The sequence below is a fragment of the Nyctibius grandis genome, chromosome 14 (assembly GCF_013368605.1).
Source record: "Nyctibius grandis isolate bNycGra1 chromosome 14, bNycGra1.pri, whole genome shotgun sequence".
In the NCBI taxonomy this organism is placed as follows: Eukaryota; Metazoa; Chordata; class Aves; order Nyctibiiformes; family Nyctibiidae; genus Nyctibius; species Nyctibius grandis.
The window spans coordinates 2403345-2419049 of NC_090671.1; the positions used below are offsets into that span (position 1 = coordinate 2403345).

At 58.0% G+C, this 15705-nt stretch overlaps 2 protein-coding genes across 2 annotated transcripts in view; one reads left to right on the forward strand and one right to left on the reverse strand.

Moving 5' to 3' along the window:
- Positions 1-281: 281 nt before the first annotated feature.
- Positions 282-7544, forward strand: TESC (tescalcin). Its single transcript, XM_068412792.1, has 8 exons — positions 282-374; positions 4318-4387; positions 5854-5934; positions 6180-6319; positions 6408-6469; positions 6540-6647; positions 7101-7148; positions 7273-7544. The coding sequence occupies exons 1-8, from the start codon at positions 317-319 to the stop codon at positions 7348-7350; spliced, it is 645 nt and encodes a 214-aa protein (XP_068268893.1). The 5' UTR covers positions 282-316; the 3' UTR covers positions 7351-7544.
- Positions 7545-13658: 6114 nt separating this feature from the next.
- FBXW8 (F-box and WD repeat domain containing 8) overlaps positions 13659-15705 on the reverse strand; it is a 53478-nt gene continuing 51431 nt past the window's right edge. Inside the window, exon 11 of the mRNA XM_068412592.1 lies at positions 13659-15391. Within this exon, the coding sequence (XP_068268693.1) occupies positions 15247-15391 (145 nt within the window). The 3' untranslated portion in view covers positions 13659-15246. The remainder of the gene's footprint in view (positions 15392-15705) is intronic.

The window sequence follows — 15705 nt, forward strand, 5'->3', positions numbered from 1 at the left end:
TGGGGGGCACCTCCCTGCCCTGCTCCTGGGGCCCAGCAGGGCCATGCAGCGCCTTCAGGTGCCACCAGCGCACGGCGGGAGCTGCCCCCGCGCCGGGGCTCCGCCGGGGTCCCGGTCAGCCCGCTGGGGCTGTTAACTCTGGAGCCTAACGACGGCGCGGCGGCGGGGAGCTCAAGGACCCGGGGGAGCCGCGCCGCCGCCGCCTGCCCTTCGCTTCTTCCCCTCCCCGCCGCGCCCGCCCTTATAAGCGGCAGCGGCGGCGGAGTGCGGTGCGGCGGGGCCCGGAGCGGCGGCCCGGGGCACGGCCCGGCCCGGGATGGGCTCCGCGCACTCCGTGCCCGCCGAGATGCGGGCGCTGGCCGACAGGACCGGCTGTGAGTACCGCCCGCCGCGGGGCCCGGCCCGGGGGCACCTTGGCCGGGGCCTCCCTGCTGCCTCCCGCCTCCCCGCACCCCCGGAGCCCTCCTGCCCCACCGCCGGGCACCGGGCACCCCCCCCGGAGCGGACACGGGCTGTCCGGCCCCGGAGGGGACATGTCACCCGGGGAGGGGGGGGAGGTTCAGGATATGTCACCCGGGGGGGGGAGGTTTGCAGGACATGGCACCTGGGAGCACGTGGACATGTCACTGGGGGACACAGGGTGCAGGACATCACCAGGGGGATGGAGGGCTGAAGGAGGGGTGGGGGGGCAATGTGGGCATGTCACCCGGGGGTACTGGCATGTCACTGGGGGCAGGAGGGGGGGATGCAGCCGTGTCACCCCCAGGGATGCACCCGTGCACCCCCAGTGCCACGCTGTGCCGGTCGGGGTGCAGAGTGTGCGCATGTGTGAGCCCCGGCAGCTCTTCGCCCTCCCACGCTGCTACTGCGAGAAATTGTCCCCACGGCGCTGGTTTGCCCAGGAGCCACCGGCTCCGCTGCCGTCCGTGATGCTCTTGGGGCTGGTACGGGGAAAGGGACCCGCGGGCAGGGGATCGCAGCAGGGATGGGGCCTGGGGCTCCAGGCAGGGGTCGGTGCAGAGGACGGGGTGGTTGTGTCCCTCCTGGGAAATGTCACCGCTCCAGAATGTCCCAGGACGTGGCCAGGTCTGGGCACAGAGATCGGGGTGCTCCCACCTGGTCCCTCCAGCTCCTGCTGTGCCGAGAGCAGGCTGTGATGGAGGGAGGGTGAGGGAGGCAGCTCTGCCCGCACCCAAAGGATGTGCCAGGGTTTGGGGGGGGCGGTCCAGCACCTCTCCCCAGCCCCACCACTGACCCTCCGGTCCCATCGCCCTTCCTCCCTTCTCACTCCTCCTCCCCCAGGGAGGGCTGAGCACTGCAGCACCCCACTGGGCATCCCCGGGTGAGCTCAGCAGCCTGGGGAGCCCCAGGGGTGTGAGTGTGGCAGTCCAGGGTGGGAGGAGGATTTTTTTGGGACCACCTCGGCCTGAGGATCCTGACTGCAGCAGGCACCCCCCCGCCCAGGCAGCGCTGCCCACGGGCCTTTCTCTGGCACCCGCCCATGGGAGGCACCTGCCCCACGCCCGAGTGCCCCGTGAATCAGTCCTGGAGAAACATTTACAAAGGCAGCACCCAAAAAAGTCTCACTGAAACCACCGGTTGGTGTGTGGGGAGGGAATGACACCCCCCTCCATATGCCATGACCAGGGTGCATGTAGTACACTGCCAGCAGCGTTCACACAGGATCCCAGGGCTCTCACCACACTGCAGCTGCTGCTAGAAAAACCTGGGCAATGCAAGTTTCTTTACAGGCTGCTGCAGTGCAACCTCGTGGAGGGCATCGCAGCCACCCTTGGTCACTTGGGAGGAGTGGGGACAGGGCAGAGCTCCCTGTGGGTCCCCAGGGCACAGTCCTTTGCCTCCTTCCCCAGTGCTTTAAGCCCCGAAAGCGGCAGGGACACCCACAGCTGGCTGCTGGGGGCCATTGGGGCCGGTCCCCATCCCTGATGCCATGTACCCCATCACTGCAGCAGCAGCTGCCTGGAGCTGAAGTGACTCTTCTCGGGACAATACGATCTTTTCCTGCACCCAGGCCGGTCCAGCAAGGCGAAACTCGGCACAGGGCGGGCAGCCCAGGGCTGAGCCCCTCAGCGCATCTCTTCCCAGGGAATACCCTTTGCTCAAGCAGCACGAACTGCCACAGGCTGGGACACAGCAAACCCAGAGCCCTTTGCTTTAAATATAATTTTTCCCCCCTAGAGCACAGGTTGCCGCGCTTGGCCCCGGGCCTGCAGCATCAGGGCGCTGAGGCTGGGGCTCAGCGGTACGAGGAGCCTGGGCTGCCCTTGAGCCAGCCCTTCTCGCAGGGAAGCCTTTACCCATTGTGCAGGCGCAGCTTTTTTTCTTGGAAAGCAGCCGAGCGCTGCTACCCTTCACAGGACCCGTGCGGTCCTCGGAGAGCTGCCTGCACCGCAGCTCTGCGCTGGGTGAGGAAGACCTGGGTTTGGGGAATGAGGGAGGAAGAGGCATCTTCTTTTTTGCCTTGCAGCTTTGGGCTGGACGGGGAGAAGGGCTGGACCAGCCATGAGCATCCAGCCAGTGACCCCAGGGTTTTTTTTGTCATGTTGGTGTCTGGGATATTTTTCTGAGAGATCAAAAAGATTTTGGGGTGCGACCAAGTCACAGATGCTGAGGGCTCGGTGGCCCGGCTGCTCCCATGGTGACAGCGATGCTGTCATGGGAGAAAACGAAAGGTCATGTCTCTGTGGCCAAAATTGGAAAGCAAAGTCCTGAGAAAGTTTCTGTGTGGGGACAGCGGCAGAGCACCAGCCAGAGAGGGCTTAGGGGGAAAAATATGATACGGGTGAATCGGTGGTGCCTGAGCACCCATGCAGCCAGGCGTCAACCCCTGAGAGCCAGCAGGTTCGGGAGAGGGGGAGGGCCAAAAACCCTGACCCAGGGGCTTCAATGGCCTCATCCTGCACAGGGTCTGGCCGCTGCCAGCGTGGCAGGGATGGGGGCAGGCGTGGAGCCCAGCAGCAAGTGGTGATGGGTTTTTCCAGTCCATTAATAGAGGTCTGTGACTGCTCAGCCGTACCGATCAATGCAGGTTCTATCTCAACACTGGGAAACGACAGCCAGAAAGGGGACAAAGGGCATTATTTAACCATCATAAAAGCAGGAGGGAGCGAGCACTCAGCTCAGCACTGACCTGGTGTCTCTCAGCAGCAGCAATTAACCATTTGCAACCCCTCAATTATACTTTAACATGCTTTTATTTTTCTCCGTGCCATCGGGAAAGGCTGACAAGCAGCCGCCGGCGCAGTCCTGCCCCATGCCCAGCTCCGGCCGGGGCTGCAGCGGGCACAGGGTCCCACTGGTGCCCGGCCAGATGCCACCAGCTCCTGCAAAGGGAGCTGGAAGCGGCTTCCCTGGCTCCTGGGAATTGCTGCTGCCAGTGTTTGCACGAGAGAGTCGGGCTCTGCTTGTCTCCAGGGGTTTGCAGAGCTTTGTTACAGCATGTAGAGAAATAACTGGGGAACAAAATAAAATAACCCGTGTCGTGGGATTAAGGAAGTGAAAAGATGCTGCTGAGCCTCTTGCTGTAACCTCAGCGCTCGTGGGCCATTTCAAGGCCCAGCTTTGCTTTCTGGGTGCCGATGCGTCTCCTCCATGTTCAGCCTTTCCTTGCCCGGCAAGACACAGGCGGCTGCTCTCAGCTTTGGGGGCTTTTTTTCTTTTTAAATGTTATTTTCTGTCACCCACCATGGGCACATGAATCTCCCAGGTGCAAGCAGAGATGTCCCGGGGCAGGCTGAGATGTGCTCTCTGGGCATGGCTCCTGCCCGCGGTGCCAACAAACCCCAAATGAAATGGTCAAGACTGTTTGAAGGGTCTGCTGCCGAGGATCCTAGACTGGGGAGGGTAAGGGGGAGGGTTGGAGTGGGATCCTGCCGTGCCGTGCGGTCTGGGCCAGGGGAGGGTCTGCAGACTGGGACTGGTGATAAACCAGCCCTTGGCATCACCCTGTCACCCCCACAGCGAGCAAGGGACAGAGCATGCAGGGACTGGCGTGGCAAGAGGGACCTCACAGGGCTTCATAGAGCCACCAAAGGGACACGGAGATGACGGTGCCAAGAAGTGCCCCAGGCCCTGCCCCGCTGCCGGGGGGTGCAGGAACAGGCAGCCTCTGGGCTGTTGAGGGACGGGGTGGGCTTTGGTGGTGTCCCCAGGGACCAAGGTTTGCGGCAGGTTTTGGTGCCCATTGGTCTCCTCGTGTCCCTGGGCAGGACATGGGCTCACAGATGGGTCCCCCGGGGGCTGCCCCGTGCCCAGGGCGCTCATCCCCTGTCACGTCTCTCTTTTCCCCCGCGACAGTCACCTCTGAACAGATCGAGCACCTGCACCGGCGATTCAAGCAGCTGAGCCGGGACGAGCTGACGATCCGGTACGGCGCTTCCCCTTCCACTGCGGGGCCGTACCTGTCCCCGGGGCCGGCCCGAGCATCGCCCACAGCGCCTGCCTGCCCGGGGTGCTGATGGGCGCGGGTCGGGACACGCGGGTCCCCGGGCTGCGAGGACGAGCGTGTCCTGCCTGGTCACGGCTGGCTCTGCAGCGGGGCACTGCGAGTAACGGGAGGAGAACGGGGTGGGGACGCTGTGAGCTGAGAGCAGGGTCACTCCTCGAATCCTGGGTGCAGTTTTGGGCCCCTCGCTACAAGAAAGACCTTGAGGTCCTGGAGCGAGTCCAGAGAAGGGCAACGGGGCTGGTGAAGGGTCTGGAGCACAAGTGTGATGGGGCGCGGCTGAGGGACCTGGCGGGGGTTTAGTGTGGAGTAAAGGAGGCTGAGGGGAGACCTTCTCGCTCTCTACAACTGCCTGAAAGGAGGGTGTAGCGAGGGGGGGAGGTCGGTCTCTTCTCCCAGGTAACAAGCAATGGGAAACAGCCTCAAGTTGCCCCAGGGGAGGTTTAGATTGGAGATCAGGGACAATTTCTTCCCCCAAAGGGTTGTCAAGTGCTGGCACAGGCTGCCCAGGGCAGTGGTGGAGTCCCCATCCCTGGAGGGACTTAAAAGCCATGTAGATGTGGTGCTGAGGGACATGGGTTAGTGGTGGCCTTGGCAGTGCTGGGTTAATGGTTGGACTCGATCTTAAAGGTCCTTCCCAACCAAAACGATTCTGTGATGCCATGATTCTGCCACGCATCCCATTCCCCCAGCTTTAAAATCACTTTCGGGGAGGGACAGGAGAACCCTACACAGCAGCTGCAGTGGGGTTTGCAGTTGCCCTTTCCCCCCTCCTCGGTGTCTGTGGCACGTCTGACCACCATCACCAGCCAGGCAGGGAGCCGGGGGGGCAGGGAGCCCGGCTGTCCTCTGCTTCCCCCCACCCCGGAGGTTATTTCTTGTCTCATTTGCTTTATAAAAAGTCAACAGCAGACGAGCAGCCCAGGCTCAGCCTGGCATCTGTGCAGCACTGCACGGGGCGGCAGCGGGATGGTGTGGGGCGGAGGAAGCCGAGGGGAGGGTGAACAGTGGAAATTCCTTCCCTCACCTCGTCCAGCCCCGTTCGGGACCTTATTCCCAGGCAAGCTCTCTGAAAACCTGCAGCTGTCTGCAGGTTGAACCATGCCAAGGGCCCCAGCATCGGCCCCGAGCTGCCGTGAGCCAGAGCCTCCCAAAGACCCATCTAAGTGGGGACAAAAATCCCCCGTAGCTGCACCAAGCTCAGACTGATGCTGTCAGTCTGACTTGAGGCAAATAAGGGTTTTTTTCATGCAAAACCTCTTTTTTTTTTCATGATTACTTTGAAAGAATGAGGTTGGGGCTTCTGGCCCAGCCCTTCGGTGACTGTCGCAGCATCTCCCTCCCCTGCGGCTCCCTCAAGTTTCGGGCTGTCTCTGGTTCCTTTGCAGCAAGGAGAACTTCGACAGCATCCCCGATCTGGAGTTCAACCCAATTAGGGGGAAAATCATCCACGCCTTTTTCGACAAGAGGTAAGAACAGCCCCAGTACCACGGGGAGGGTCGGGGTAGTTGGTTTATCCTCTGAAAGTGGGACGTGGCTGGGCAAAGATCTCCTCCCTAAAGGCTGGGCTGGAGCCAGGGTGAAAATGAGAGACGTTTGAGCTAAGGCTTAGGGAAAAACCAGTCCTAAAGCTTTGCTGAGGGACACGCCGGGCTCTGCAGGGGTGGCTGGGGGGGTCCTGGCTGTCTGTCACCGATGGCTCCGCTCTCGGCAGGAACCTGCGGCAGGAGTCGGATGGGCTGGCAGATGAGATAAACTTCGAGGACTTCCTGACCATCATGTCCTACTTCAGACCCATCGAGATGAACATGGACGAGGAACAGCTCGATCGCTTTAGGAAAGAGAAACTCAAATGTGAGGCTTTGCCCAAAGCCTGGGGTCAGCGGGGTGACAGCGGGACGGGGCTCCCCTGACCCTGCCGCGCTCCTCTTGTCCCTCCCAGTCCTCTTCCACATGTACGACTCGGACCACGATGGCAAGATCACGCTGCAGGAGTACAGAAATGTAACGTATGGTCCCTCCTGCCCTGTCACCGCCGAATTCCCGGCCCTGGCTTTGACCCGCTGCCTCGTAGGTGGTGGAGGAGCTGCTGTCGGGGAACCCCCACCTGGAGAAGGAGTCGGCGCGGTCCATCGCTGACGGGGCCATGATGGAGGCAGCCAGCATCTGTGTGGGACAAATGGTGGGAGCCGGTTCCTTGCTCTACCGCAGCACAGAGGTGCTGGGATGGTATTGAAATGGGGCTGGAAGGTGTCTGTCCTGCCCCGGGCATCTTCGGGATGCTTTGGCCAGAGAAGATTTTTTTTTGCAGGCAGCAACTTTCATGGTTTTTTTTGTTTTATCTTTTTCCCATGCTGAGAGCCCCAGGGGGATAAGCAAACAGCACCCCATAAAACACCATCTTCAGTGCCTGGGGCTTTAGTGCTTATAACAAAGGGCAGCTCCTCGCAGCCATGGTGGTTCTGGGAACCAGTTCTGGGCTGGCCATGGGGCACAGTGCAGGGCCAGTGCTGTGTGCCTGTGGGAGACATGTCCCATAGCCGCAGGGGACCCACGTGCTGGTGACCCAGTGCCTCGAGGCCCCTGCCCCATTGGCGTGGGGCAGCCATAATGCTTTCTCTCTCGCTGTGCCCAGGGACCGGACCAGGTGTATGAGGGCATCACCTTCGAAGACTTCCTTAAGGTTGGTGGCATGTCGGCTTGTCTCCCCAGGAGGAGGGTGCCAGGCGGTCGCAGGGACCTGGGCATTGGGTGTGGGCACCAAGCCGAGCCCCTGTCCCAGCCCCGCTCACCCCTTCCCCTTGCAGATGTGGCAGGGGATCGACATCGAAACCAAGATGCACGTCCGCTTCCTCAACATGGAGCCCATCGCGCCCTGCTACTGACCTCCGGACCAGGAGGGAGGAGGAGGAGGAGCGGGAGGAGGAGGAGGAAGAGGAAGAGGACTCTGCAGCAGCTCCAGGTTCCTGGCACCAAGCGCTTTATACCCACTCGTGTGCCTGTCCCGTAGTGGGGCTGCCTTCTGCTCTTTAGAAACCTAAGAGGCTTTTATCTCTAATAAAAGGTATTTATCTTTTTACTCCTTGCTGAGAAATACTCCGTCCATCCATCGCCTAGGGGGGGGCTTTGCGGGGTCTCTCCCTGTGCAGAAAACCTCCGCAAATCCTGCTCTCCCCTTAAACCTGGATTTTTAGCCTCTCTCATGTGGGAAGGAGCTGCCTCCTTTGTGCTGGGAGCCCGTCGATCCCCAGGGCACGGGGCTGGCATGCAGGGAGGGCTGGGGATGCTGAGGGGCAGGAGGTGAAGGCAGCGTCCTCAGCACCTGGAAGGGCAACGACAGCCCCCTCCGCACCCCACGAGATGCTCGAGCCAGCGAAGGTGGCAGCGGCACAAGGAATAACCCCCAAATCAAACCCAAACCTGCCACCTTGGCTGCATCTGCCGGCCGGAGCCAGGCAGGAGGGGCAGCGTGGGACCACGGCGAGGCAGGCAGGAGGGATGCAGGGACATGGGGACGTGAGGACATGGGCTCCTGGCAGCCTGGTGGCTCCCACCCCCACGTGTTCCCACTAGAACAAGGCACCGGAGATAAGGGTTTGTTTAGTGGTATTAATAACTGGATGTCTCGAGGCGGGTTTCTGTCTCTAAGGCAGCCCGAGCTGTGAAGGGAGGAGGAGAGGGGAAAAAAAAAAAAAGGGCAATGGCTATTTTTAGAAAAGCTGGAAAGATTTGTTTGTTTTATCAAAAATAGCTTCCCCTGGTGCCATGTACGCTTGAGGGGAAAACAGCCCCCAGCGAGCAGCACGTGAGTGAGGGCTGCAGGGATGGACGGGCAGCACCAGCACCAGCCCGTCCGTCCCCCTGTGGGCAGCGAGCGCCCGGCTCAGGGCACGAGCAATTTCTCCTGCTCCACACTAGCGAGGGTTTCTGCACTGCCCAGGCATCCCCGTGCTGGGGGCACAGAGAAGGACTTGCCCTCACAGGCTTGTGCAGCTTTGCCCCTCTGAAAACCCCCGTCTCACCCATGGGGAGCCAGGATGGGGCCCCTGCTCGCCCATCACCGCTGCTGGACCACAGCCCTGGCACTGGAGCAGCTCCTCAGAGCCCGCAGCCGCGCTCACCCCGCGAAGGACAGCCCTCCCCTGCAATGCAGTGCTGTCCTGGAGAGACCTGTGCTGGTCGGTGGCACCGAGGACGTGCTGGGGCTGACCCGGCTTCCGAGGGAGCCGCAGGGATGGAGCCGATCCCACCTCGCAGCTCCACGCGTGGGGATGCCCCCGCGCCGTGGTTGGGCGTGCAGCGGAGCCGTGGGACAGCATTGTCACCTCCCGTGGCGTCGGTTGAGCTGTTGTGGGGCTGGTACGCGGTGCTCAGCCTGGGCTGGGTGGCAGGAGCAGGGGTTGATGCTGGTGCTGCGGGCAGGGCTGAGTGCCGGGGATGGTGGTGATGGAGCTCCTGGCTCTTCCAGCACAGCCTGTCAGACCCTGAGGGTCTCTGGAACTCTTGGGTCCTGCTTTCCTCTTGCTCCTCCTGCCACCTCCATCATCTGGACTCATCCCTGCCTGCACGGCATCAGGGTCGGAGCCTGACCTCCTGGCTGAGACTGAACCTCCTCCTGCTCCCTGGGCCAGACCCTCGGTGCTCCCTTCCCTCCCCACGCACACCAGAGCACAACCACCAGCTTCTCCCCAAGCCCCCAGGTTTCAGGAGCTGACACAGGCTCCTTCCCCGCCCTCTTCTCCCAGGAATAACCACACAGACGCTGCGGGACCCTCCTGCTCCCCGGCCCAGCTGCATGCTCCATGCCACCGGCCCCATCCTGCTCCTGGCAGCAGCCATGTGGGTCTGAAAGGCCCTTTTCCACCCACAAATCACCCTGCGGGGCTGCCCCTCCGGAGCAAAGCCCTTCGTGCTGCTGCAGCGGCTTGACAGAAGGTCGTGGTCCCACTCCCCTTCCACACTGTGGTTTTCTTGGAGGAGACATCAGTGCTTGCAGCCAGCGAGGGCTGGATACTTCACAGCATCACAGACTGGTTTGGGTTGGAAGGGACCTTAAAGCCCATCTAGTTCCAACCCCCTGCCACGGGCAGGGACACCTTCCACCAGACCAGGTTGCTCCAAGCCCCATCCAACCTGCCCTTGAACACTGCCAGGGAGGGGGCAGCCACAGCTTCTCTGGGCTGGATACATCATGGGATGGGGCTGGATACATCACACAATGCAGGGAAACAGAGGGCAGGAGGACTGAAGAGCAGTGATAAGAGGGTAATCGTTATCCCTTGAGCTAATTAGCTGCCCCCCAGCTGTTCTGTTCAGTGGCGAGGGAAGCGTGGGGGAATCAGAGGCAGGACCCAAAGCAAAGAGCCTGCAGCATGTTTTGCCTTCGCTCGTGTTTGCCTTCTCTGGGGGAAATGGGATGAAGTCGAGAGCGGGAGGGAGGGTTGCACGGAGCAGACGCAAGGGAGAGTGGAACGGGAGGGCCCGGGGAAGACAAGCCCGATCCTCAGCCCAGCAAAGGGCCGATGACAAAGGCGAGGAGCCCCACGGCTGCGCCCAGCCCTGCCCGCAGGAACGGGGCAGGAGCATCGCTCCCAGGGCCAGCGGAAAGCCAGGCCTGGGTAACGCAACGTCAACGTTACGCACAGCAAAACCCAGCGAGATGGAGGATAATAATTCTGTAAAGGGCAGGAAAAACTGGCAGAGCACTGGGAAACTGGGCGAGGGTAACATTTCACACGCAGAGCACAGCAAAACCCTGCGACGCCCAGAGCGTTCGATACAGGAGAACAGTTCTGTTACGGGGCACAGCGAGAGCTGCCAAGGTGCTGAGATCTGGGCTGTGGCCCAGAGCTCTGCTGCAGAGCCCAGCGCTGTCAGCAGAGGGTAACTGGGGACTCGAGGCAGCTTTGCCACGTGTCGGAAAGCTCCAGGCAGGCTGCTGCAGGCTCAGGAGCGTTATCAGAGAGAGCAGCAGCTCGTGGGTCTGGGGGAGCGGGACGGAGCAACCCGCAGGACTGCAGGGCAGGTGCCCCAGGCATGGTTGGTTTTGGCACAGGTAGTTTGCTCCATCTCCCCCCTAGTGACACCCATCTCACCATCCCCACCCATCTCCCCATCCCCACCCATCTCTCAGCAGGAGAGGCTGAAACACGGGGGCCACCTGCCCAGGAGGGCACCCCAGGAGCATGCAGCGATGGAGCCAGGGCAGCCAGTTGCAGCTGGTATTTGTAAGCTGAATTTTGAGGTGCTCCCTCTGCCTCCCACTGGCACCCTCCAACACAGAGGTGACACAGGACCTTCGCCACCAATGAAGCCAGCAGCTGCCTTCCATGAAGATGCATTTGGCCCAGAGGCTGAAGGTCTGGCCAGAAAGCTGCCAATGGCACAAATCCTGATCTGGAACAGGCGCTTTCCCCACTTGTTTCTACTGCTGAATCCATGGGTTCTTACAAGGTCTCCAGCCACTGCTGCCTCCTCTTCCCCTTCAGGAGCAGGGAACAGGCTCAGAGGTACGAGGGGTCGGGAGGATGCCAGCACTGGCCAAAATGTACCTGAAGGTTTTAGGACCATTCATGGAAGGGGGAAATGAGTGGCCAAATGTCACTGAAAGAAAAAGGGGGAGAGAGGGCACAGAGAAGTATTTTTTGCACAGCAGTGGCTCATCACTACCACAGGCTCACCCGTCTCTGACAGCAACCAGGACAGGGAATGACAGAGGAACCATCCCCAAAGCAGAGGCTGAGAGCAGGAAAGGTCACAGGGTGGGAGGGGAAGGTGCTGCAGGGAAGGGGAGAGGAGTCAGAGACCCCCACAGCCCCTCTCTGCACCAAAAGCACCTGCTGTTCCTCCTCCCACCACTCCTGGGCATCAGGAGAGGGACAGCAGACTACAGAACGCTGGAATCGCTCTTCCCCCACTGCCAAGCTGGTCAAGGACACAAAATAGAGGCAAAAGGCACTTTCTTGGGGCTTTTGTTGGTGGCTTGGACCCAAAAATACCTGGAGGGACAGCTGGGGTTTTCCAGCACGGCCCTACAGCTGAGTGTGTCCTACCACGTCCTTCGCACCAGGACGGTTTTGCTATGCACCACCCATCGCTCCTCAGTGGAGGCAGAGCGCTGGAGCCTGGCAGCAGCTGGAGGCTGCGACACAGACAGCCTCCCCCTTTGATCACACATTCTCTTTGGAGACTGGTCGGGAAGGATCTAGGGATCCTTCTCACAAAGACAACAGTCACCTCTTTTTTTACTAAGGATCACTGTCATCAACAATAGAAACCAGAAGTTGTTCTTGAGGCTTTTCACCTCACAGGATTTCCTCCTTTGATGCCTTCTGATTCTTTATCTGTCCCCAACGACCCAGCCCATCTGATGGTCACCAGCCCAGCACACTGCACCACGCTCTGACGCAGTGTGAGCCTTCACCTTCAGCCTAACCTCTGCCTGCTCAAGCCACAGCACTGCTCCAACATGCCCTGACTGCAGTGGCTCCCCTCAGATTCCTGCCATCAGCCCCTGGCGCCACCCCACACAGAAGGGATGACCCCTTCTTGAGGGATAACCTTTGCCTGTGGGATACAACAGGGGTCTGCTGAGACATGAGTCCACCTTTGTCCCTACCTAGCACAAACTGGTAGCACTAACAAGGTCTAGGGAGTCCCCAGATAGGAAATCCAAAGGTGGCATCTATCTCCGGTAAAGATCAGATGGTGATTTCCTTCTCTGGGAGCCCCAACATAAGAAACACAAGGAGCTGTTGGAGCAAGTCCAGAGAAGGCCACAGAGATGCTCAGAGGGCTGGAGCCCCTCTGCTCTGGAGGCAGGCTGGGAGAGCTGGGGCTGTTCAGCCTGGAGAAGAGAAGGCTCCGGGGAGACCTTCTAGCACCTTCCAGTACCTGAAGGGGCTACAGGAAAGCTGGAGAGGGACTTTTGACAAGGGCATGGAGTGACAGGACAAGGGGGCATGGTTTTAAACTGAAAGAGGGGAGATTGAGATGAGATCTGAGGAAGAAATTCTTTGCTGTGAGGGTGGCGAGACCCTGGCCCAGGTTGCCCAGAGAAGCTGTGGCTGCCCCCTCCCTGGCAGTGTTCAAGGCCAGGCTGGATGGGGCTTGGAGCAACCTGGTCTGGTGGAAGGTGTCCCTGCCCGTGGCAGGGGGTTGGAACTAGATGGTCTTTAGGGTCCCTTCCAACCCAAACCAGTCTGTGATTCTCTGATTCTTGCTCTTGAAGTTATTAGGGAAGAGGGTCCATTCAAATGTCACCTAACCCTGGCGAAGATGCAAACACTCATGATGGCATTTGCTCCACTCCAGCACAGTATTAATGACTACCCAGTGAAGTAGGACAACATCCCTTTTCAGAAACAAAAAATCAACTCCCAACATGGATATTCTCCAACAGCCTAAGTGCCCTCATTTGCATTATGAATGCTAGTTACAGACATACACAATCTTCTGCTGTGGTATAACCTTCCTAAATGAATTCCAGTGACAGGAAACACAGACCAGGACCACCCTCCCATCCACCCAGAGAAGCTGCACCCAGACCATCAGCCAACAATATGGTGAGAATTTCTTTCTCCACTGGAGGTGGTGCAAGTGTTCTAGTATCTGGATGGGTTGATGTGTGGTCCTCAATGAACTGATGACTGTTGTAGGTCTTCTCTGCAGAAGCAAACACCTCTACAAATGCAGGTACTGTAAAGCATCTGTTTTCTAGCAGCTCAGTGACTACCAGAGCCAAGGAGCAATGGGGAGGCAGCCTTGCCACAGGCAGCACAGAAGGAGGGGGAAGAGCAAAGGTGGACTCCAGGAAAAGGGCACAAGACAAACTTATCTGCTACTTGCAGCAGGGAGATGATGAAAGAACAAAGCTGGCCCAAGATAATGAGGCAAGATAAGGAGAGTCAAAGTCAGAACAAGCCAAGGGTGTATTAAGTGAGACGGGGCAGCAGGTCACAGCACGGAGGGGAAGAGAACAATGACAGTGGAAGCTCACTCTGTTCAGCAACATCAGGAGACACAGGGCTGGAGCAACCCAGAGACTCATTTGTGCTACAGGAACTATTGACAGGTTTCAGCTGAGCTCTTGTCCAAACTACATATCCATGACACTTCTTGCTCTTCCAGGAATGAAGGAAGGGAGCTGGCTTCCCAGAAGGGCAGAGGAAGAAAGAAAAAAAAAGACCAAAGCTTTATGAAAGATAAAATTTATTGGTCAGACAGAATGACTTTGCCCCTTCTTGCACTTCTTGTATCAGTCCATCACAAGGAAGAAGATAACTTAAAAACCAAAACCACACATGAAAGTTGGCCTAGGGGTCATGGAAACCACCCCAAGCCCAAGACAATGAAGAGCTGTGAACTACATCTCTCTCCAGGCAGGAGAAGGGCAGCACAAAGCTCTCCAGGGGCTGTCCCAGTGACTGGTTAAGGGCTGAAGTGCCAGCCCAGCCTGCCCCTCTCCTGCAGGTCCAGGCACATTTCCTGCAGCCCTCCCCAGCACTGTACTTTTAAATTGATCCCATTTAGCCAGCAAAAAGGTGTTCAGTTAGAACTTAACCTCCATTTAAATTCATTTACATGGCTTTGGCTTGCACCAGTAAGTTTACAAGGGCAAATCACAACCGTAAAATAGTTTTAAAACAGCAAAACATATCCATGCAGGACTCTTGTTCACCAAGTTGGTTCTACCTACATCAGTGCAACCTAGGCTTAAGATAAAGCCTTATTCCTCATTTTCACTGGAGGTACCACATCTTGCCCTTCAGCCTGGATGCTTCTCCACACCACTAGTGCTAATTACCCCTGCAGAGGGATTGCAGCCAGTTCATCCTTTCTGTTCCATTACACCAACACAATCAATTCCCAGCTGGGAAGCAAGAACAGTGTCAGAAAGTCCCAGCCACCTGGGGAAAACCTCCAGGAGCTGTGGAAGGGCATGATCCAGCAAAGAACATACCTGACAGCTAACCTGAGACATGACAGCCTTTTGGTCCAGTCCATAGGGGTTAGTTCACCCTAAAAGACTTATGAACAAAAAAACCCCCACAAACACATGCACATATACAATTAGAAAAACATTTAACCCAGAATTTGAGAGACTTAAAAAAATAATTTATTTTAAAATAATTTTGATGCATGGGGCCTGTCGAGTTTCCAAGCATCCAGCCCAGCCAAGGCCAACCTTCCTCTCTCCACCACCGTAACCTTTTGTGCATGGTCCTGTTCCCAGACACATTCTGATGCACTCCAAGCAAAAGAAGAATGAGCAGCTCATTCCATGGAAAGATATTTCAAACATGTGGCTCAGCAAGATGATTTCTTCCAAGTCTTTGCTGTTTTTTTCTCCTCTCAGGATAGGCCTGAACTCCTCAATGTGCTCCCAGCCTCCCACCACTTCAGCAGTTTGCCACTCGCCTCCTGACCACGTCCTCTGCCGAGAGGGGACCAGCAGCATTTTTCCCACAAGGAGCAGGAAGGATCATTTTTGTTTACACTGAGGTGTGCTGTTCCTGTTCACTCTTCAGTCTTTCCGTTCCACCACAGCGGACCTCTGAACATTTGCGCAGCAACACACTTCAGTGACATGCTTGAGGGCAGCCACACTCTCCATTCTTGTTCATACCCCCAGGTTTTCAGCAAACGCTCAGCCCCTTTGACGTGCCTGCAGCCAACACCCTTTTGACACTTGTCCCACGTGGACGTCCTTATCTCCTTTCTGCCTTTGGCCACGCACTTGGCAGAGGGCTGGACCACAGGAGCCAAGTGAAGTGAGTTACCTAAATGTTATCGTAGGGAACTGCAAGGCCAATGTTGTAGTTGTAACCAGTCACTTCATCGTAGGAAGAGCGGCAAATAGGGAGGACGCTTTCTACAGGCAACTGGTCCACTGAGAACTCGTAGGCATAAATAATTCCTCGATGCCTGTACAAAACACAACCACAACACACCATTTTATCTCCATTATATATTTCAACAGGGGAAACGAACAAAGTTAGAGATTGTCATAAAGGATCAAAAATCCGATGCTTCAGAAGCTGAATACAAAAACCCATCCCCTCTGCACTAGGGCTGTCTGCAGTTTTAACAGAGAAAACTCCCTCCTGCCTCCCTCCAGGGACCCCACCAAGCCCTGGAAACGAACGGTGAATCATTCACTGCAGAGCCATGACTCTCATCTGCTGAAACATTTCTAGTCTATTCAGGAAGGGGGAAGATAAGTACGCTGTAGTTTGACA

Excerpts from the sequence above, each read along its gene's own strand:
- TESC (XM_068412792.1), top strand. The coding sequence starts at position 317 with ATGGGCTCCGCGCACTCCGTGCCCGCCGAGATGCGGGCGCTGGCCGAC. Across the intron at positions 4,388-5,853 it reads CGGGACGAGCTGACGATCCG|CAAGGAGAACTTCGACAGCA; the intron begins GTACGGCGCTTC and ends GTTCCTTTGCAG. Across the intron at positions 6,320-6,407 it reads TAGGAAAGAGAAACTCAAAT|TCCTCTTCCACATGTACGAC; the intron begins GTGAGGCTTTGC and ends TGTCCCTCCCAG.